The sequence below is a fragment of the Xenopus laevis genome, chromosome 9_10S (assembly GCF_017654675.1).
Source record: "Xenopus laevis strain J_2021 chromosome 9_10S, Xenopus_laevis_v10.1, whole genome shotgun sequence".
Classification (NCBI taxonomy): Eukaryota; Metazoa; Chordata; class Amphibia; order Anura; family Pipidae; genus Xenopus; species Xenopus laevis.
Window position 1 is genome coordinate 94,310,828 of NC_054388.1, and position 23,381 is coordinate 94,334,208.

At 38.3% G+C, this 23,381-nt stretch overlaps 2 protein-coding genes across 2 annotated transcripts in view; one reads left to right on the forward strand and one right to left on the reverse strand.

The window, feature by feature from the left end:
• dnaaf5.S (dynein, axonemal, assembly factor 5 S homeolog) overlaps nt 1–19,476 on the reverse strand; it is a 32,218-nt gene extending 12,742 nt beyond the window's left edge. Inside the window, exons 1-8 of the mRNA XM_018239162.2 lie at nt 18,818–19,476; nt 16,145–16,329; nt 9,490–9,614; nt 8,449–8,567; nt 6,603–6,835; nt 5,417–5,629; nt 3,454–3,597; nt 2,180–2,348 (exon numbers count right to left, since the gene is read on the reverse strand). Coding sequence (XP_018094651.1) covers nt 2,180–2,348; nt 3,454–3,597; nt 5,417–5,629; nt 6,603–6,835; nt 8,449–8,567; nt 9,490–9,614; nt 16,145–16,329; nt 18,818–19,349 — 1,720 coding nt within the window. The 5' untranslated portion in view covers nt 19,350–19,476. The remainder of the gene's footprint in view (nt 1–2,179; nt 2,349–3,453; nt 3,598–5,416; nt 5,630–6,602; nt 6,836–8,448; nt 8,568–9,489; nt 9,615–16,144; nt 16,330–18,817) is intronic.
• A 2,984-nt stretch (nt 19,477–22,460) lies between these two features.
• prkar1b.S (protein kinase, cAMP-dependent, regulatory subunit type I beta S homeolog) overlaps nt 22,461–23,381 on the forward strand; it is a 155,153-nt gene continuing 154,232 nt past the window's right edge. The window contains exon 1 of the mRNA XM_018239163.2: nt 22,461–22,617. The gene's annotated coding sequence lies outside the window, so the exon portion shown is untranslated. The remainder of the gene's footprint in view (nt 22,618–23,381) is intronic.

Below are 23,381 nucleotides of genomic sequence, written 5' to 3' on the forward strand. Positions count from 1 at the left end.
TATGCTATACAAGAGTCCTGAATGACTTGCATTGTAAATGCAGTGCTTAGTGATGCCATCAGTTTTAATTGGTGCTTAATAATTTTTCATGTCACATTATTAATATTGTATCCTCTAATTTAAAATAGAAGCATAGCAAGCATAGATACCTAGTTGTATTGTACATGTATAGGACCATGCTTGGGACCTGGTCTTTTCAGGATAATGGGTCTTTCTGTAATTTCATACTTTAAGATTAGAAAATCATATAAACATTAAATAAACCCAATAGGCTGGTTCTGCTTCCAATAAGGATTGATTATATCTTAATTTGAATCCAGTACAAGGTACTGCTTTATTAGTACAGAGAAAAAAGGAATTTTTAAAAAAAAATTTAAATAACTTGGATAAATATAGGAGACATCCTTTCCGTTATTCGGAGCTTTCTGGGTAATGGGTTCCTGGATAAGGGATCCATATCTAAACTTCGAAACAGCATACACTGAAATAGAAGCATAGCAAGCATATATACCTAATTGTATTGTACAGGTATGGGACCTGTTATCCAGAATGCTCAGGACCTGGGGTATTCAGGATAATGGGGCTTTCCATAATTTCATACCTTAAGTTTACTAGAAAATCATGTAAACATTAAATAAACCCAATAGGCTGGTTTTGCTTCCAATAAGGATTTATTATATCTTAGTTAGGATCCAGTACAATGTACTGTTTTATTAGTACAGATGAAAAATAAATATTTTGTAAAAATTTAAATAACTTGGATAAATATAGGAGTCATCCTTTCCGTGATTCTGAGCTTTCTGGGTAACGGGTTCCCGGATAAGGGATCCCATATGTAAACTTCGAAACAGCATACTCTGAAATAGAAGCATAGCTAGCATATATACCTAATTGTATTGTACAGGTATGGGACCTGTTATCCAGAATGCTCAGGACCTGGGGTATTCAGGAGAATGGGTCTTTCCTTAATTTGAATCTTCATACCTTAAATCTACTAGAAAATCGTGTAAACATTAAATGAACCCAACAGGCTGGTTCTGCTTCCAATAAGAATTAATTATATCTTAGTTTGGATCAAGTATAAACTAGTGTTTTATTATTACAGTGAAAAATTTAATAATTTTTAAAAATTTGGATTATTTGGATAAAATGGAGTTTATGGGAGACAGGCTTTGCATTATTTAGAGCTTTCTGGATAAGGGGTTTCCAGTGACAGATCCCATACCTGTATTACAATGCCAACAGGGCATACCAGAAGATGGACACAAAGAAAGAGGAACAGCTGAAACTTCTCCAGGAGAAATATGGAATAAACACTGATCCCCTGAAATAAAACTTCCTTTTCCGTTTTATCCCACCATTTTTTTTTAAACCTTTTTCTGTTTGTTTCAGCGATAGTCATGAAACACACTCGGGGGGAATTCACAAAAGTGTCGGGAACGAAAAAAATTCGTAGAAAGTGTCGTAGCAACAGCCGACAAATTCACAGAGCATTTCTCCCCCAATTTTCCGACATGTACGACACTTTTGAATTAGTGTTGTTAAAAGTGGGCGTGGTTTTTACGGCGCCACTTTTCCCGACATTTTTAAGAATTACTTGTAAACTCATTTTTTTTACCGACAATTTTTCAGACACTTTAGGCTCTCCAAAACGAAAATGTCTGTCAAATTGTCTTTTGAAAAGTCTTGGTAAATGTCGTTTGTACGATGAAAAGATATACGACATTTTAGAAAATTGACAGACTTACGAGACATTCAGAGATGGTAACATCCGCCTTTGTGAATTTGCCGTTCATACGACATTTTACAAATTTGTCGACCGCCACTTCTGGTTTACTTATTTTACCGACACATTTGTGAATTCCCCCCAATGACTCCTAGACACTTGGTTTTATTTGAAGACCCAATACTCCATACACACACTGATCTGAAACCACAGAATAGTCCCTCCAAACTGTCCCCCCACAAATAACAAATACAAGAAAAAGGCCATTTCAGCCAAACCATATCAATTAGTGTATGGCTTGATCTGCAACCTACACAATACAGGAATATATTTTTGTGCACAGTATAAGAGGCAGGTAAAAGATCTGCAAAACACTGGATTGTTTAAGGGAAAAACATGTATAATTATTAAAAAAAGGCTCACAACGTTGTGTAACTATAAGGCAATACATACCAGACTCAGTAGCAATAACTTCAAACTGTGTTTGCTCCACTGAATAACTGGTCCAATGATTGTGACTTTCTGACATCCAATCCAACAGCTGTTGCATGTGTTGCCTGTACAGATCATGGGCTCCATTTAAACCTTGTACTTCTGATAACGACAATAATGTATCCTGTACCTGTAGTTATCCAGAGAATGCTATAAGCACAGTGGCATAAATACACAGTATTTTTCAAATAGTGAACAATAAAATATTGGATGGGCATTTATTATATTCTTGTACAAGCAAAAATGCTTATTTTATTGGAAAAAAAACAAACAGTCTTTATTATTTTGCTGCTGCAATTTTTTTACAGTAACATTATTCTGCTGTGTTCAGTCATTATAAATTGCCTAAACAAGTCCATCCACTCTACCAGTCGATTGCCTTATATAACACATATACACATTCATGCCCTTTAAAGTCTTATGGGCACAGCTATTAAAGCTTAACTAAAGAAGTAGCTATAAATGTTGTACATTATGCTTTGTGCTTCTGTACCAGCCCAAGGCAACTACAGCAGTAAAGATCTGTGTCTCCAAATATACCCCAGTAGCTCCCCATCATCTTTTCTGCTGATTTACTACACATGCTCTGTGCTGCTGTCACTTACTGAGCTTAGGGACACACTCACAATATACAGTACACATAGAATAGAAATGTCACAATATAAGGCGGATTAGTAATTAATACAGATAATTACTACATGTTTGCTCAAAGAATAGAAAGGCGTTAAATAAGAAAGGTGGTTTATTCCAACAGGTCACTGACCAACATCACCCGACTCGTTTCGGGAGTAACTCCCTTAATCACAGGCTTGATCAAGCCTATGATTAAGGGAGTTACTCCCGAAAAGCGTCCCATTAGATGTATTGGATCTAACTGTCAATGATTATCTGACACCCAACTCCTGCATGAAGAGAGAATGAAGATGCAGAGAGAGAGGGACAGTGAAGATAACTTGATTATTTCAGAAATATTTAATTAATTGTATTTAGAAAGTTTCTTATTTCAGTATAATGAAGCCTATATTAAATTTTCCTTTTTGAGATAGTTCCCCTTTAATATCAAATGAATTGTATGCTCATAATGCTGTGCATGCCCATGAATCACTGCATTAAAAATTGTGCTCCCCATAGATTGTGGGCTTCAAATATCTGAGCCTCCCTAAAGGGATCTGCATCCTTTACTTGTGTAACCAATTTATGAATTAATAAATGCATATTATTAAAGAGAACCATACCTTTTTATGAAGGCTTTCCGAAGCGGGGCTGGCTAGTATTGTTATAAGAACTTTCATGCAGTGTAAGCTAACCTCTGTACAGTCGTGCTGGCACACACCAATTAAGGACTGGATGCAGCACAGCAGCTGCTCTTGGTAAAGGACCTGTCAAGGTATAAAAAGAGGTGACACATTTATCACACCAGCAACATAAAAGCATGGGAGTATTGCACTGCTTCATTAATTTGAATAAATATGAAATAAGAACAGGGTTGTTGCACGTGCCTGCTCAGTCTGTAACAAACATATGATGATCGGCATCCTCCATTAATTACCGTGCATGTATGTTATTTTCCAACATTTGGAACCACTGCATATGAAAAGTATATGTCCTGGCATTCAGAAATGAGACTTTAGATTTAGCTGGTGTCTGAAGCTGGAATAAATTTTCACTTATTTTCTCTAATTACATACGTTTAGATCTATATTTATCACCATGCCTTACAAAGCTGCCAGTGCTTACTTTATACCACCCCAGCTGGTGGCTCCCTGCAGTTCATGTGAGCATATAAAAGCAGTTAGTCATGGCGCACAGGCAATAAATGAAAGAGAATGTGGCTTCCTAATAGAAAAAGCAAACAGACTGAACTAAACTGGCTGCTCAGAATGATTAAATTAAGTGTACGAATTGCACAAAAAAAGGATAACTAATTATAAATATTTATAAAGACGTCTGTTAACCAGAGCTATGTCTTACAATGAAGTGAATGCTTTTTGGAACACACATCTTGTTTCTTTCACTACACTACCAGGTGCAGCATTTCTCTTTATCCACCTGGGAATTAACCTTTCCCTGTAAAGTGCTGCCTGCTGTTAAACCAGATCAGAGTGATTTGCTGTCTGTGATAGGATATTGTGCGGACAGAACATAATTTTAGGCTGACAGACCCAACTCACCAACATGTCTGGTTTTGCTCAAAAAAAATAGTGTTTCAACACTAGAATAAGCTGCCCTTGTCAATCAGCAGCACCATATTGAAACAGCTAGTGGCCACTAATAACCATTATTCAGAAGGATGTTGGTGCCTGAGAACAGATGCACAAAAATGCATTGTCATATAATATTTGGTGTATCATCAGCCTGAAAATGACTTTAAATTACATCTAGCTAAAAATAATTTAAAAGGCGCATAGTGTTCCATCATTATGCACCAATATATCGGATTTACTTCCATACTTATCTAAAGTCAGCTTTCTTTAGTGAAGCCTTTTCCTGACCATCGACTTCCACTCTAGACTCAAGAATCTCAGCAGCCGAGGGCCAAAGGCTTCTTACAACCAGTGTGTCTCAGACTATCCATAATAATTACTGTCCATTGCCTGGATCACTCCCTTTTTGGCTTATGTTCACACCAGCAAGCATTTACTATGCCATACCAGTCTGATCTTGCCTCCCCCACCTTACAACACTCTTTTAAAGGAGAACTAAACCCTAAAAATGAATGTGGCTAAAAATGCAATATTTTCATACTGAACTTATTGCACCAGCCTAAAGTTTCAGCTTTCAGTTACGGCAATGCGTCTGTGTAAGTACAGCCCCCTTCACAATGATTGAGTGCATCTACACCTGTGCTCCCCTGCGGCTGAACGGAAGAAATCGCAACGCAGGGGAGCGCAGGTAAAACCGCCCGTGTGTAAGAGCCCTAAAGCAACTACTGAGGCTTCCAGAATAATGTACTTTGCTGCACCTTGTATTTTACCTCCTTTAACGTGCATTTCACCCAGCCCTCAGCTCAGATTCTTTGAGTATGCCTGTCTAGTGTGTACACAACAAAAACTATAATAAAAAAAAAGCAGGCTAGTACTGAATGCCAGCTAATCATGGATGTAGTATGAAATACATTTCTCAAACAATTCATAAATAATGTATATGGATAAAGGTGGGTACAGACATTTCAGTATTCAGGTTTCTGAGAAGACCTACCTTTTCTGATCCTTGACAGATCTCAGATTGAGAAATGACACTGGTTATCTTAGTTAAGTGGGTCTTGAGCATTTCCCTTGAGCAGCCTCTTATACATGCACCCAGAGTCATTAGATGAGATGCCAGAGGAGACTTTTGAAGCGCAGGCAGAATCATCTTCAGAAACACCTCAGGGTTCACAAATGCCCCAATTAACTCAGCACACTTCACACTCTGCATAGAAAATTATTTTCTTGTGAAATTCAGTAATACGCATAGAACAACAGAGACTTTCAGCATTAATTAAGCAACAAAAGGACATGCTTGTGTTACCTTTACAATAGGGATCAGGGAGGTAAACAGCTCTAACTGTAACAGGAAGAAGTGTGGAAGCAAAAGACAGAACTCTCTCTGTTAATTGGCTCATGTGACCTAACATGTATAGTTTGTTTGGTTTGTTTGTGTGCACCGTGACCCAATCATTACTATTTATGATTACCCAATGGCACATACTACTAGAAAAGTATATAATTAGGAAAATGGTTTATTTACACGAAGCAGGGTTTTACATATGACCTGTTTTAAGCAATATATCATTATAGAGGCTTACATTGTATGAGGGGTATAGTTTTCCTTTAACTCTTGTTATGATGTAGTGAAAGTCTGAGACCGTTTGCAACTGGTCTTTATTTTTTTCTGTTTTTTGATTTATTTCGTTTTTTGTTCAGCAGCTCTTCATTTTGGAATTTCAGCAGCTGGTTTCTAATGTTTAATTCACTCTAACAAATAAATGAATAATGTATAATCTCCGGGGAGTATGTCGCTAAGTCAGTGCTATATAAATAAAGAACAGTACAGATATGGGATCTGTTATCCGGAAACCCTTTATCCAGAAAGTTCCAAATTACATGAAGGCCATCTCCCACAGGCTCAATTTTAAACAAATAATTCATATTTTTCAAAATTATATATTTTTCTCTATAATAATAAAACAGTTTATTGTACTTGATCCCAACGAAGATTATTGTTGAAGGCAAAAAAAATTCTATTGGGTTTATTTAGTATTTAAATGATTTAATAGACTTAAGGTATGGAGATCCAAATGATGAAAAGATCCCTTATCCAGAAAACCCTTGACCCCGAGCATTCTGGATAACAGGTCCCATACCTGTTATAAATATCAGATGGTATGGAAACTGCTACTCACATTGATCACAACTTGCTTCTCTTCGTCCAGGCAGGAGCGATATAGAGTACTAAGTAAAAGTTCCATGTGCTGAGTAATATGATCTTCTCCATGCAGCAACAGCACAGCTAGAAGCTGGGAAGACTTAATTCTTGTTCCAACAACCCAGTCCGTTACATCTCGACTAATGGCTGGCAGAATTTTGGAAAGATTTCTGAATATAAGCTCCCGGCATCCTAATCCAGGTCTTTGTACTGCAAATAAAATTACAAGAAATTAACACACAAATAATCAAATCAAAGCATAGCTCCACCCAAAAAATTTAATTTTAAGCAACTTTCCAGTATACATAATAGATTTCCAATGGCTTTATAGTTGTCACTGTAAATGTTTCGAAATGAGGACTTGGTGCCAAAACGTTTGGGCTATTCTCATTTTTTGGCAGGTGTATCCACTTCTTGTTGCCTTTCTTTACTCTGTATAGACAACTGGGTGGTATGTATATTTTTTCTAATGCACCAATACCTTGTACATTGATGTTTTTCTGTAATTACATTGCTGCAATTGCCACATGAACTCTATATAAAGAAATACTTTTATGATACCACCCTTGTCTGATGAAAAGTTTTTTCTTGAGTGTGCATACCTAACACATGGTGTAGTGTATATTAGGTTACCCGATGTAGGGGTAAGCTTAGTTTTTTTTGCATCTCTTACTATTTAAGCTTATAAAGAAATGTTTTTTTTCCAAATTGTGTGCCCTCCATTAATCTATATTATAATAAATATATACATACATCAGTGGTAAGAACGTTTGCCTTGCATCGCTGGGTGCTGTACTGCAAGGAGTTTGTATGTTCTTTTTGGGTTTCATCTAGGTACTCTTTATTTCCTCTCGCACTAGACATAGGTAAGTCAATTGACAGTAATGTTGTGTGGACGGGACCTTAAAGTATAATCTCAACTCAGACATATATATATGCATAAGGAACATTCCCTGTAAAGCACTGTGGAAACTTGACAGCACTATATAATTAAAGTTTACAAGTATAGTCATCAGCTTTGCTAAACTCCTTGGAAATTTACCAATTCATATCTGAATGAGAGACATGCTTAAGATGGCCATGCACGGGCCGAAAAAAGCTGCTGACAGACAGGGTCGGCAGCTTATTGGCTTGTGTATGTGGACCTCTGACGGACTTCCCCCGATCAATATGTGGCTGAAAGTTGGGCAGATGTCGATCGAGCAGGGTTAAAAATCCCATCAGATTGTGGCTGCATCTGTTTGTTGATCCTACCTGCATTATGATTGTGGGCCCTAGAGCCCAACAATTGGATCAGCCCGATATTGCCCACCTCAATGTGGGCAAATCGGTGAGAGATCCACTTGTCTGGCAAAACCGTCAAACGAGCAGATCTCTGTATGGCCACCTTTAGACACAGAACACATACTAGTAGTTATTCTGATAGTATGCATGAAACCTCACTTCAAAGCAGTAGCAATGCATAGCTAAAGATAAAGCACTTGTATTCTATTCTGTAGAATATATGTAATGCTAATAAGTCTGCTGCCAACTCCAGCCTGTTAAAGATGCAAGCAGGCTCTCTCTCTAATGACTTTACTTGGTCACTTTCCCTGACTAATCCACATTAATGCAACCACAGGGAACATCAATATCACTGCCTTCCTTCTGGCGTATCAAATAGGGAGAGAAGGTTACAGCACTGCAGTATCCTACTGTTATAAAAAGAAAGAGCCATGTTGCTACGATGAGCATGATAAATCGCAAACTAAACAATCAAGCAAAAGTCTATCCCATAGATTCAATTTCCTTTATTTCTTAGAATAATTGAAATGACTACTTACCCCCTGCTGGGTAATAGGAAGGACATGGGGCACTGAAGTCAAGTTTATCTTTCAAATCCTCTTCATTCTCCTTTTCCCACTGAGAGCCAATTTTCTCCCAATAATCAACAGCCAGTTTTCTAGGTTAGAAAAACATTGTCTATTGCAACGTTTTAAGGACAGAATAGAAATGTGTCTTATAAAGAATGTTTAACAAAACTGAAATGAGTATAACGCACTGGCAAGTTCTTATTTTTTACTCAAAATGTCTCCTTTAATTATACTGATGAATGCATTTTGGAAATTTGCTTACAATTTCTCTTTAGGCAAACTGATATTTTTTATTTTATCTTATAAAATATCTTATCTTATCTTTATCTTCAAACAACTAGTGGTTTTCAGATAGATCACAGAAATAATGACTTTTATTTTCTATGTGTCACCGTTTTTCTAATATATTAGAGGGAAAGTTGTGGAAGCACTCAAGGCTAAATCAAAATATATTTAAATATAATGGAAGTTTTTCCCTCTAATACCGTTTTTCTAATACTGAAGTGTAAAGTGTCATTTTTTACCTTTTAAAGCAGCGCTGGGGGGTTGCCGACCCCAAAACTGTTCTAAATTGATACATTTAGTTGATACATTTCTTATCTTTGTCCCTGCTGAGCAGAATCCCTGGATTTCATTACAGACAGCTCTTCGAACTGATACAATAGTTGCTAAAGCTCCAGAGAAATGGATCAACTAAATGTTGCAAAGTTGTAACAATTTAGAGTGCACCTGAATTACTAAACTGCCAGACTAAAACACCAGATACACAAACATTCAACTTTAAACTTAGATTTTGGAAAAACAGTAAAAAATAAATAATGGAAAGTAATTGAAAAAAGTCTTTATTTCTGGGGAACAATCTGAAAAACAACTGAACTGAAAATGGTGTTTGGAAGGTGAACAACCCCTTTAATACAATAACCTCAGCAACTGTAAAGTACAGTGACTTGCTGACAACCTTCATAGTATACTGGACGCCTGAGGAATTAGCTTCAGCATTGAATTCCTCACCTGATTTCAGGAATTTCATCTGTAGTGCTGCTCAGCAGGAGAGGTATCAGTTTATGAAAATAGGAATATCTGTCTTGCAGCTTCAAAAGCCAGTCTCCTACTATAACCGTTACTGCTTGCCTGACCTGCAAATATATCCAGATTGTTATGCATAAAATAAACACACAACAAAAATCAACTACTAATGGGTGGCTACATCTCTGCATTCAATCTTCTAGATGATATATAATAGTTCATGCATGCATTGATTTTTCCCCCTAAACCAGTTTTTCAGAATATGCCAAAATATGGGAAGGCCATTTCCCATAGAGTTCATTTTCAACAAATAATTCTTATTTTTCATTATGATTTACACTGTAATAATAATACAGTGGGTGCATTTATAAACACTGGGCAAATTTGCACTTGGGCAGTAACCCATAACAACCAATCAGTGATTAGCTTTTTTTTCAGTAGGCTACAAGTTTAACACTGATTGGTTGCCTTGGGTTACTGCCCAGGAGCAAATTTGCCTAATAAAAGAAATCGTAATTCTAACCAATATACATTTATTAATGGATTTTAAAATTATTTGTACAAACTATTGCTACTGAAAGCAGAATTTGCTTATTCTTTTTAAGGGGTGGAGTTTTAAGGGGTTTTGTCACAAAACAAGGAAGTAAAAATGTTTTCCCACCCCTAATTTGCATATGCAAATTAGGATTTGGATTCGGTTCGGTATTCGGCCGAATCCAAAATAGTGGATTCGGTGCATCCCTGCTGAAAAGCCATAGAAAATTTGTAATAAATGTATGCAGCAAAGTTGCTTAAAATTAAGTTTTCTTTTATTAGGCAAAACAACTCTTGGGTTGACATTCCCTTAAAAAAAGCTGGCATTAAATGAGGACTGAAGCTGATCCGGTTAAGTAAGGTTGACTGGTGTGTTCAAAGTATAAAATTATTCTCTCTGATGTCAGAAATTGCTGCTTATAGAGTTAATATGTACAGGGACTTAAAGCAATTCAGTGGGCTTTCTGAGCTACAGGTTCGGACTGAAGAAGTCCGACTTCATGCTTTTTCTCATATCTGGTAAGAAGCTGGCCTCTGCTACATTGTTTCAAAAGTCAGAACCACCAGAGCAGAGAACAAGAAAGGCCAGATAGAAACTGCTTTCAGTTATAACATGTGAATGTTTTATTTACAAATAAACGAAGGGTACAACTACATACAAATTCATTTTACATACTTTTAATATTTTCTGTGGTTGTTGGAAAAATAATTTCTAGCCAACGTAAGTGCCATTGCATTGTCACATAACTGTAGCTACAGGATTCCAGGATTCCCCATCCAGAGTTTGGTCTCTATCAAAGAAGCACCAGTGGGAAGAAGCATTTTTCCCACCCATACATGCCCTTTAAAGGGGTGGTTTACCTTTAAGTTAACTTTTAGTATGGCCAATACCAAGCAACTTCTAGATTGGTCTACATTGTATAGTTTTTGAATTATTTGCCTTCTTCTTCTTACTTTTTCCATTACAAATTTATTGTTATTGCTACTTTTTATTATTCATCTTTCTATTCAGGCCTCTCCTATTTATATACCAGTCTCTTATTCAAATCAGTGCGTGGTTGCTAGGGCAATACGGACCCTAGCAACCAGATTGCTGAAACTGCAAACAGGAGAGCTGCTGAATAAAAAGCTAAATAAATCAAAAACCTCAAGTAGTAAAAAATGAAAACCAACTGCAAATTGTCTCAGAATATCCAAAAGGTAACTCAAACGTGAAAGACCCCTTTAAGCAGTTTTAGCTGTCTGAGCTTAACGTACCTTGTTAAAGCACTCACTCGTTTCTTGGGCCTGTGAGCAGAGTGCAATAAAAGAATATAACAATGGATAACTTGTTTCCTAGCAACTATGATTCATTTTTCTGAAGCAGTTTTATTTCAGTCGTTACCTTTGGATTACCTTGGAAACGAAATGGCCATCATTTGGGGTAAAACAAAAACAGTAGCTATGTGACATTGTCTTATCCATTTGCTTTTCCTTTAACATGCAGCAAAATATAATGGCTCTAGTCGTCAGAACATTTCTTCCCTGTATATTTGCAGTTTGCAGTTATGTCTGGGAGTGGGAGGTTGCATGTGAATTGCTTTAATTAAACTATACCTAACACTGCCCATAGATAAACACAGCACAAACTATTTATGGTCATTAGCATGAAGTGAAGGAACATTCTGTTCCTCATACTTCACTGCCACTTGAAGTGAAAAACAAAAACAAATCAAATAATCTAATTTCCTTTACTAATGGAGTACAGAGTTTTGTTTTTTTTGTTTTATTTTCATACCCTCATTGCACCCCTTTTATTTTTCAATTCCCTTTTGCCAATAGTTTATATAGCAGCTACTGCCAGCTCCTTGTTGTAGCTCCTATAATTTCTAGCTTCTATGGGTGATCCCTGTGGTAGCAAATAAAAAGGACAACCAAGTGAGAATTCTTACTGACTTCTTCTGACTGGCCAGACCCGGGATGTGTTTGGCGAAGATAGCTAACTTCACTATACTGCAATATAAAGAGAATCCTTCAAACACTTTTTTCAGTTCAGTTGGTTTCAGATAGTTTACCAGAAATATGACTTTTGCAATTACTTTCTATTTTCTATTTGTGACATTTTTGTAATATAGGGGTAAATATAAGTGTAAAGTTAAATTTTTCACCTTCTAAACCAGCTCTGGGAAGGGGGGGGGGGGTCACCAACTCATTAACTGTTCTAAATTGATACATTTAGTTGATACATTTGTTATCTTTGCCCCTGCTGAGCAGAATCTCTGAGTTTCATTAAAGGCAAGCTAAAGGTAAGCTCCCCATAGACACAACGATTCTTCTTGCCAAACGACTGATTTTAGGGAAGTCCAACCAATCCTTCGAAATTATCGTGCGGTTAGTGGGATTCGAACGATCGTACATCTTACGATTTTTCGGCCGACATCTGTCAGGAAATTGATCGGCCAGGTTAAAAAATCTTTGTCGGCCCCAGTGCAATCTATCTATGTTTGCAGGGACAAGCAGGGAGCTATCCTTTGTTTTCCTGGCAAATTGGTTTTTAGTTGATCGTCAATTCGTACGATCGTTCCGAGAAAATCGTGGTCTCACAATGAGGATCGGATCTATTAAAAATCTCAACATCTATGGCCAGCTTTAGAATTGATACAATAGTTGCTCATATTCCACAGACACTGCTGAGAAATGTATCAACTAATTGTATCAACTAAATGTAGCAAATTGTAGATGCTCCTGGATCACGGAGCTGCCAGACTGGGACACTAGAGACAGGAACATTAAACTTTAAAATGTGATTTTGGGAAAACAGACAAAAATAAAAGATGGAAAGCAATTGAAAAAAAGTCTGTTTATGGTGAACAATCTGAAAACAACTGAACTGAAAGTGTTTGGAAGGTGAACAACCCCTTTAGAGGGAGAGGCATTTTTAATATTTTTTTGCACAAAATGTCTTAAAAGTCCTTAACAGATTAATATGGGTGAGTGCAGAGGAACTCTTTTTCCATTCATATGATTTCCACCAAATATTGTGTAAAAATTTGATTTTTCATAGTTACATGTCTGGGTGCATTCATTTTGGTCCAACACTTCCTGCTTTTACTGTAGAGATTATAGAATTCATGAGATGAGGCTGCAAAATATTTATTTTGCTGTCATCTGACAAACGCTGAATCTGGAACAACAGTATCCATGTTTTTACACCAGCAACTGTACATTGTAAATCAAATTAGACTGTCATAACTTGCAGGGTCAGACTGAGCCAGCAAGGAAGAGAGATAAGACCCAGTGGGACCTGTCAATCCAGACCTGCGCCTCCCCGGGTGCTGCACCCTTGCTTCCCCCAATTGCATCCGCAACAAGATAAATTTAGTTGTGTCTAGGGTGGGCCACAGCGGTGGAGGGGGGGTTGCAGCTGGGGTGGGAGTGAGGGGTGGAGCCTGCCCGGCCCAGGGTATGTGCAGGCCCCCGAGTTGGAAGCCCTGGTGGGCCCCAGACCCCCAGTCTGATGTCGACACTTTGCAGTGAAAATCTAATTATACAATGATGTAAAAGAAAGTATTCACATTCCCCAAGCTACATACATAGCATCCCCTTAAACCCAAAAATAAGGCTAAAGGTAATATATACCCAGTTAAAAATTAATGTAAAATGAGGTGCAATTGCTCTTCTGATCACTTTTGCAATTTACATTCATTATTTTTCATTTTAGTTTTCATGATGCACTGCTAACATGATATTGTACCAGATAGATAGATTGATAGAATTGTCACATTTAGCTGAGAAAAGTCAGGCGATGCCTCCTTAGGTTATACCAAGAGCTGTAAAAAAATAGCAGCTGGTCAAAGCTGCAGCATAGGTTATCAATCTTTTTGTATTGTGTATATACATTTGTTGTGTATGTTTATATACAGTAGCTGGTGTGTGTTGAATATTGCATCTAGTTGCCACTCAGCTTATCGGGAAAGAATTCAGGCACTTAAAGCATCCTTGCTGGTCTCACTAGAGTCTGGACAAAGGGTAAGTGAACATAGTTCCACACTCAGTTGCACATAAAGCACTGTGTTGGTGGGAGCTCAATGAATGAAAATACTCCTACAGCTTCTGAGTACAACAGTAAGTGAACACATTCATACCAAACAGTCACACATAATGAACATTGCTGCTAGTGGTTTATCCGCTTTAAAATTTAATTAAATGCACTCAGTACACAGTAGTCAGTGTAGGACTTGAATTAAATGGGGGGCTCTGACATTGGAGCTTACATATTTTGGCCAAAATGTGGTACCAGCACTTCAAATTGTTATAAAACATATTTAAAGTGGACCTGTCACCCAGACACAAAAAGCTGTATAATAAAAGTCCTTTTCAAATTAAAAATGAAATCCAATTTCTATTTTTTATTAAAGTATTCATAGCTGTTGTAAGCTTATTTAAACATCTCAGCGGTCAATCAAATGTCTGCCCCTCCTCTATACCTTAGACATAGAGGCGGAGCAGACAATTACTTTCACTTTCCATTCAGCACTTCCTAGATGTCACTGCTCTCCCCACATTCCCCCATTCTCTTCACAGTTTAATTGTGTAACCAGGACATGGGGATGGACATCAGGTCCCCCATTCTGGTGCACAAACAAGATTCTGAGATGATACAAGGCTTGTCTTAATAACAGTGTCCACAAAATGGCTCCTGCCTGGTTGCTATAATTATGAGTTCCCAGACTGAAGGAAACAAGATTCAAATAATTTATATTGTGTAATTAAAGTTTATTTTTCTTGGCTGATGTGATAAAATAGGATTATGAATATTTTTTTTGGGTGACGGGTCCCCTTTGAATGGATTCATAAGGGCTGAATTTGAGTGCTGGGAGTTTATTTTTTCCTCTTTTGTAGATGATTCCTGCAATTTATGCTTCTGGAGATCCATATGTATAGAACATTGAGGAGCACTTCAATTGCAAATCCATGCTATTAGAAGTGTAAAACTGTCATATAATATCTACAATAAAACATAATTCATGTAAATAAGCACTTTTAAATCAGAAGAGCACGTTTAAGTTGTTTGGGTTGGTATATGTCCTGTTTAAGTTTAATTAAAGGAAAGTTTGAAGAAGAAAATAATTGGATGCAAAAAATTCAAGTATTTACTGGCATTTGAAACAAAACAGCCCACAGATGGCATACAGTAGCATTTCCTTCTTGGCAGGCATTTTACCAGCCCACTACATTATATTCAACACATCCAGTGTGACTGAAATTATATCACAATGGCCCCAGGAGCCTTGAACAGGAATGTGTTATTAAATACTGCAAATACAGTGAAGCAGATTCCGTAGTCCAGGCAAACAAGGTTAGATAATTCATATTGGAAATAGGTATCAGTTTTGGTACTCTTGTATTCTTGCAAAACTGCTGCAAACTTATTATTACGTAAGTAAGTAATTAAGTTAGGTTGAAAAATCTATATACACTGAAAAGGGACCAGCACTCCGATTTCATTAGAATTATCAAAAAATATTTATTACAACATCACTGTGCCTCCAACGTTTCGGCCCGCATTGGGGCCTTTATCAAGGATGTGGGCCGAAACATTGGAGGAACAGTGATGTTCTAATAAATATGTTTTGATAATTCTAATGAAATCGGAGTGCTGGTCCCTTTTGAGCATTTGTATACACTAACTTGGCCAAGCACCCGGGAAGTGGAAGTTGGTGAGAGAGTGCGGATACCCTTTTGTATTACTATATACATTCATAGATTCATGTGTGCAGCCATCATGCTGGCGTAGGGGAGATATTTTGATTTGCAAGGCTCCGATAATCTAGGTTTTGTGGTACTACACTAGTACACATAAGGAGGAATAAGCAGGTCACAATCAGGCATAAAGTATAACTAAGCAATTGGACTATAAAAGAATTTGAAACCCTGCCCACTATGAAAGATGAAAAAAAAACGAGGAAGAGAAAAACCTAAGGAAAAATGCGGTCTTGTACAAGATGTGGAGATGTAGTATAAAAAGGAGGAGATTTTTTGCTTTTTTATACAATGCTGGAAAAGGGAACTTACCATTGTAAATGGAACCAAGAATTTGTTGGCAATGGGGGTAAAAAACACCTACCTGAACTGAATCATCAAAAAGTCGCTGTGCGAGATGGGACAAAACATCATCTACGGACTTTCCATTGCCATTCTGTATAACTGTTCCAGTTGTCTGAATAACAGCAACACGCACTTTAGAATGCTGGTGTGAAATGGTTTGCATCAGTGGCTTAATCAATGACTCTGCCTGCATGTGAAAGTGCTCTGGGGATAAGAAAAGTACAACTTTTACAATTTATTATTTCAGCATTTGCATCATATAAAGAAAAAAAAAAAAGGGACAGTAATTGTTAACATTTCAAAACAGTGATGTGTTCCTTTTCAAAGCAACAACTTAATGTTGTTTATATTCTTTAGGGAAAGGCACACAGCCATTTGTCTTGTCCAAGCGGAATGCAAGTAATTTACAGGGGTGATTCTACTTTAAGTTAGTTTTTTTTTTTTAATAGTTTTTGAATTACTTGCCTTTTTCTTATGACTCCTTCCAGCTTTCAGATGAACCCCATCTAAAATAAATGATCTGCAAGGCTACACATTTTTTGTTATTGCTACTTTACTATTATTATTATTATTATTACTAATTTTTCTATTCAAGCACTCTCCTATTTATATTCCAGTCTCTTGTGTAAATCAGTGAATAGTTGCTATGGTCACAGATTTCTTAAGTTGCAAACCAGAGAGCTGCTGAATAAAAAGCTAAATAACTCAAAAACCACAAATAATAAAAAATGAAAAACAATTGCATATTGTCTCAGAATATCACTCTCTGCATCATACTAAAAGTCAATTTAAAGGTGAACAACCCATTTAAGAGACTTGACTGTTTTTCTCAGAGGCACAGATGCATATGTTGTGGGCAGCAAAGGTTCTTCATTGGCCCATTAACGCACCATAACAAACACAATTTTGAGGGGAGAGTGATAGAACAGACAAAAATACACCGATGGAGGCAATATCAAATGCAGTTTGGGGTCTACCAAATGTTGTTGCAGGTGCATATAGACATATACAGGTACATCAAACAATTAAGGACATACTCAGATCTGTTAGGAAGGGTTGAATATGTTGTGAAAAGTTTGAATTGAGAAAGTCTATATCCAACTGCAATAACATTTGGTAGAACCAAAATATGTATTTAATAAGCCCTGCCTCCCTTTGTTATAGCACTGTCTCCTCAAATTTGCAGACTATGTTTATTATGGTCTGTGGCCTAATTTAGATGGGTTTCAACAGGATCACACCAGATATAAAAAACTGTTCTGTCCTTTAAAGAGGTTGTTCACATTCTTCTATGATTTGTGGTTTTTGAGTTATTTCGCTTAATCAGCAGCTCTCTACCTTGAAATTTCAGCAATCTGGTTGCGAGGCTCCACATTAGCCCAGCAGTGACACATTAATTTGAATAAGCGACTGGAATATAAATAAATGAGGACCTGAATAGAAAGACAAGCAATAAAAAGTAGCAATTAAAATAAATGTGTAGCCCTATAGGGCATTTGGTTTTTTAGATGGTGGTTAGTGACCCCCCCCCCCATTTGATATCTGGAAAGAGTCAAAGGAAGAAGACAAATAATTTAAAAACAATAAAAAATTTAAAAATGAAGGCCAGTTGCTGTTAAGTTAACTAAAAGTTAACTTAAAGGAATTGTTCACCTTTGAGATAACTTTTACTATGATGTAGAGATTGATATTCAGAGACAATTTGCAATTGGTTTTCATTTTTTATTATTTATAGTTTTTGAGTTATTTCGCTTTTTTTATACAGCAGTTTGCACTTTTAGCAATCTGGTTGCTAGGGTCCAAATTTACCCCAACAACCATGCTTTGATTTGAATAAGACACTGAATTTTGAATAGGAACGGGCCCGAATAGAAAGAGGAGTAATAAAAAGTAACAATAACAACACATTTGTAGCCTTACAGAGCATTTGTGTTTAGATGGGCTCAGTGACCCCCCCCATTTGAAAGCTGGGAAGATCCAGAAGAATTCGGCCTTTTTCAGCACGATTTGAATTCGGCCGAACCCTTCTGCTCGGCCAAACTGAATCTGAATCCTAATTTGCATATGCAAATTAGGGGTGGGGAGGGAAATAGTGTGACTTTTTGTCACAAAACAAGGAAGTAAAATCTTTTTCCCCTTCCCACCACTAATTTGCATATGTTAATGAGGGTTTGGATTCGGTTCGGTATTCGGCTGAATCTTTCACAAAGGATTCGGGGGTTCGGCCGAATCCAAAATAGTGGATTTGGTGCATCTCTAAAATAATTAAGACCAATAGAAAAGTTGCTTAGAATTAGCCATTCTTTACTAAAAAGTAGGGATGCACCGAATCCAGTTCGGGATTCAGCCTTTTTCAGCAGGATTCGGCTGAATCTTTCTGCCTGGCCGAACCGAAAACCTAATTTGCATATGTCAATTAGGGGCGGGGAGTGAGATCACCTGACTTTTTGTCACAAAACAAGGAAGTAAAAAATTTTTCCCCCTTCCGACCCGGATTCCCACCAGGATTCGGTTCGGTATTCGGCCGAATCTTTTGCAAAGGATACAGGGGTTAGGCCGAATCCAAAAAAAGTGGATTCGGTGCATCCCTACGAAAAAGTTAACTCAAAGGTAAACCAGCCCATTAAAAGATGCCATTTTTCTATTCAGCCAGTGAACACAACTAGATCCAACACTGATGGTAAATGACAACCTGGTATACATGCGGCACAGTTTGAGACACACTTGCAGCTCTCTTTCCTCACATCAGGGAAGGGATCGACGATGGTCCTCTGGAAAATTTTAATTATTTCATCCAAGTAAGGGGCCAACTTCTTCCCACACACCTCCACGAGCAGAGTCAAGAGCTGTACCATTGCGAGTCTGAGCTCTTCAGAAGGTTCTATAATGTCCTGTTGGCCCAGGCGCTGGGTGAGGGCTGGCATGAAGTAGGGCAAGGCTTCTTCTGGCCTGGGCACGTGACTGATGCAATGCGCTATGATTTGGATAGACAACTCCCGACACTTTTCCATGGGGTCTGACAGGCACCGGAGTAGAGGTTTCAGCAACTCCAAGAAGACACCCTGCAGAACTCCACTGGCCAGCTGCTCGTCCATGGCTTCTTTCTGGATTGCAGCCAGTGCCCTCTTTCTAGTCATTTTATTCTCATCGTTAAGGCAATTGAGATGCCGGGCCAGGGCCTGAGTGACATCGGAAATCGCACGCTGCTCACCGTCCGCCGCCATTGCTGTAACTCTTGGTAACCAAGCACGCAAGCCAGCTGAGCAACGGCGCGTACACAACAACACCAACTTTATTGACAATGCACAACGTCTCAGCAACAGAAAAAGGCAAGAAACTAGCGTGTTGCTAAGCAATAGAAGCCTCTAGACTCCCCCCTTCACAGATAAACTGTAATATTATTGATGGGATTAAAGGAATTCTGAGCAACGGCGCGTACAAAACAACACAAACTTTATTGACAATGCGCAACGTCTCAGCGACAGAGATGGAAAAATAACCGGCGTGTTGCTAAGGAACAGAAGCCGCTAGACCCTCCTCACAGATAAACTGTAATGTTAGTGATAGGATTAAAGGGGTTGTTCACTTATAAATTAACTGTTAGTATGATGTAGAGAGTTATATTCTGAGGCAATTTGCAATTGGTTTTCATTTTTTATTATTTGTGGTTTTTGACTTATTTAGCTTTTTATTCAGCAGCTCTCCAGTTTGTAGTTTCAGCCATCTGGTTGCCAGGGTACACATTACCCTAGAAACCATGCACTGATTTGAATAAGAGACTGGAATATGAATTGTAGAGGCCTGAATAGAAAGATGAGTAATACAAAGTAGAAATAACAATAAATGTGTAGCCTTACACTGTGATGTCGATGGTCTAGGCATGACACGACGATGGGCCATTGGCCGATCGCAATGTCAATCATGGGGAATCCTGGCCAGTTTTCCTTATTTGGAAAACCGGGCAGGAAGTTTTGACTCAAAACCAGACAGATGGCAACCCTACTTACAGAACATTTGTTTTTAGATGGGGTCAGTGACTCCCATTTGAGAGCTAGAAAGAGTCAGAAGACAAAATCAAATAATTCAAAAACCATAAAAAATAAATAATGAAGACCAATTGAAAAATTGTCCAGAATTGGCTATTCTATAACAAACTAAAAGTTAACTTGAAGGTAAACCACCCCTTTAATGCCTACTTCTAATCAACTTTTCAATTGGTTTTCATTATTTATTTTCTTTAGTTTTTTAAATTATTTACCTTCTTCTTCTGACTCTTTGCAGCTTTCAATTGGGGGTCACTGGCCCCATCTTAAAAACAAATGCCCCAGTAAGGCTACAAATGTGTTGTTATTGCTACTTTTTATTACTCATCTTTCTATTCAGACCCTCTCCTATTCCTATTCCAATCTCTTATTCAAAGAAATGCATGGTTGCTAGGGTAATTTGGACCCTAGCAACCAGATTGCTGAAATTGCAAAATGGAGAGCTGCTGAATAAAATGCGAAATTAATCAAAAAACACAAATTATAACAAATGAAAACCAATTGCAAATTGTCTCAGAACATCACTCTCTACATCATGTTAATTTTAAGGTGAGCAACCCCAGAGCTGTCAACTCCCCAGATTTTATCGGGAGTTACCAAATTTTAGGCTGTGTCCCCAGTCTCCCGTCCGTTTAACATATTCCCCTGATTTCAGCTGACTTCTGATGATTTTTCACAATATATGTAAAAACATCCGATATGTCATTCACAGACCATTTCAGTGACATCAGCAGAGCGAATTTGACATACTGTAACAAACTAAAAGTTACCTCAAAGGTGTACCACCCCTTTAAACCCTACACACATGCCTTTCCCTGTGAAGCTGCTCAGAGTGGTCATTGCATTAGGTAAAGGGGTTGTTCACCTTTGAGATAACTTTTAGTATGACGTAGAGAGTGATATTCTGAGACAATTTGCTATTGGTTTTCATTTTTTATTATTGAAGGTTTTTGAGTTATATAGCTTTTTATTCTGCAGCTCTTCAATTTGCATTTTAAGCAATCTGGTAACTAGGGTCCAAATTACCTTAGCAACTATGCATTGATTTGAATAAGAGACTGGAATATGAATAGTCGAGGGCAGAGTCCAAGGGGCAAATTTACTTGAGGGCGAAAATTCACCAGTGACCGCTTCACACCCATCACTACACTTTGCCAGGCGAAAATTCGCTTAGACAATGCTAATTGACTGGAATGTGGAGTTTCGTCGAGGGTGCCGAACGATGGCGACGTTTTGTTAATATTACTTTGGTAATGTGAGCAATTGAAAGCGAAGATGCATTAGTGTTCATTTCTGCCTAGCGCAAATTCGCTAGAGGTCTTGTGTTCAGGTTAATTTGCATACGGCTGGAAATTTAAAGTTGAATGCACGTATATGTTGCTGCAAATACATTAAATAACACAAGGGAACCTTATTAAAGAAAATAGAGTTGCTATAATGCCCTACACATGAGCCCACTGTATGGATAATGTTTCAAATGTATGGGGGAAGCCGGTTAGCCAAAAAAAATTTAAGGACTTTTGCAGGCTATCACTCTGAAAAAAGAAAAAGATGCCAGCATTTTTTTGGACTTAGAAGCTTTTTCCACTAAAAAATATGATGTAAATAACAGAAGATTGAGGAAGATCTATGCACTCCAGTGCCCGGGCCTGGGCATGAAGGGGGGCCACGAAGTGCTGCAGTTTTGAAAAAGCAGGGCCCCCCTTGAGAGGGCCAAAGCCGTGCAGCCATTTTGGAAGTCCAGAACAGCCGAAATGCGGAAGTGCCGAAAAGCGGAAGGACCCGAAGTGACAAAAAGACCAGGACTCGTGAAAGGAGGCGAAGTTGAATTCCTTGTAAGGGGGGCCCTGGCGCCAATGTTTTTTTTTTTTTTAAAAAAAAAAATTTGTTGTACGGGGGGCCTTGATTTCTAATGGTGGCCCTGGGCTCTGCCCTCAAGGCCAGGGTACTAGTGACCAAGGCTAATTTGAGAACCGAATCCATTGGGGGAGGTACTTTACGGGACTCAGAATTTTATTCTCTCTCAGGCTAGACTATGACCCAGGTTGTGATACAGACAGGCAGTGAGCAATGAAGTTGACAGTCTCAGGTAATGCCATTGAGTGATACAGGGGCAATGAGCTGACTGGTGCAGGTAGTGCCAGTTTGTGTGTTGTAAAGACAGACTAAGTTAGTGCCAGTGTGTGTGGTACAATACAGAGTGAGTGAGTGTGGAGCTAACTGGTGCAGGTATTGCCTGTGTGTGGTACAGTACAGAGTGAGTGAGCGGGGAGCTGACAGGCTAAGGTAGTGCGGCGCCAGTGTTGGAAGCAGAAGAACAAGAGATGCTCGAAAACGAGGTCGCGTGACGTCAGCAGAAGTGGATTCAGCAGCCTCAACAGCAGTGAAAGAAGCGCAGAGAGCCAGGGCCCCTGCCACCTATAACCCCTGCCACCTACAAACCTAAAGGGTAAGTGACCCCCATAATGATTTAGCAACCACTACCCCCCATAGAATAACCCGCCATTGTTGGGCTCTTCATCGCAGCATCTGCCCCCACATGCTTCCTGGATACAGGAATAGTCCAGCTGTTTGGGAGCGCTAAGCCTGCCGTGTGTTCCTGGCAATTGTAGTCCTAGTGCAATAGTGGAAAACAGCATCTAATGATAAAGGCCCACAGTCTCGCTGCTTCATCGCAGCAACAAGACGCACAGTGCTGTCCCACTAATAATGGCAATATCTTTAGTGCGCTGCAAGTAAACAATCCTCCTCCTTATCTCTGCGCAGCCAACATTCCTGCCATGCCTTCTGCTCTCTTATCCACTGCCTGCTTTATATTTCCTCCTCCATCATACATAGTCTTTGTGCCCATCTGATACCCCACTTTCCCTTATTTCACTGGCTCTCTCAAACATGGCCTGTGAGTGTAGAATAGATTGTAAGCTCCAAAGAGCAGGGCCTTCCTGTATGGATTCCTATTTGTATGCTTCATGCACCCTAACATTGTACAATACTTTGGTGCTTTATAAATGAGTGATAATAATCATTATAATATAATAATTAGTGCTACCCACCAGGGAGATTTTCTAGTGCATTTAATCAGCACAGTGCTGCTGCCATTGTTACAGATACGCCAGATTTGCCTGGAAATGTATTTTTTTTAAATAAACAACATTAATTATCACAGTGCAATTTGACAAATGGGAGAGGATCCAGCTGCTGAAGAATCTCTTG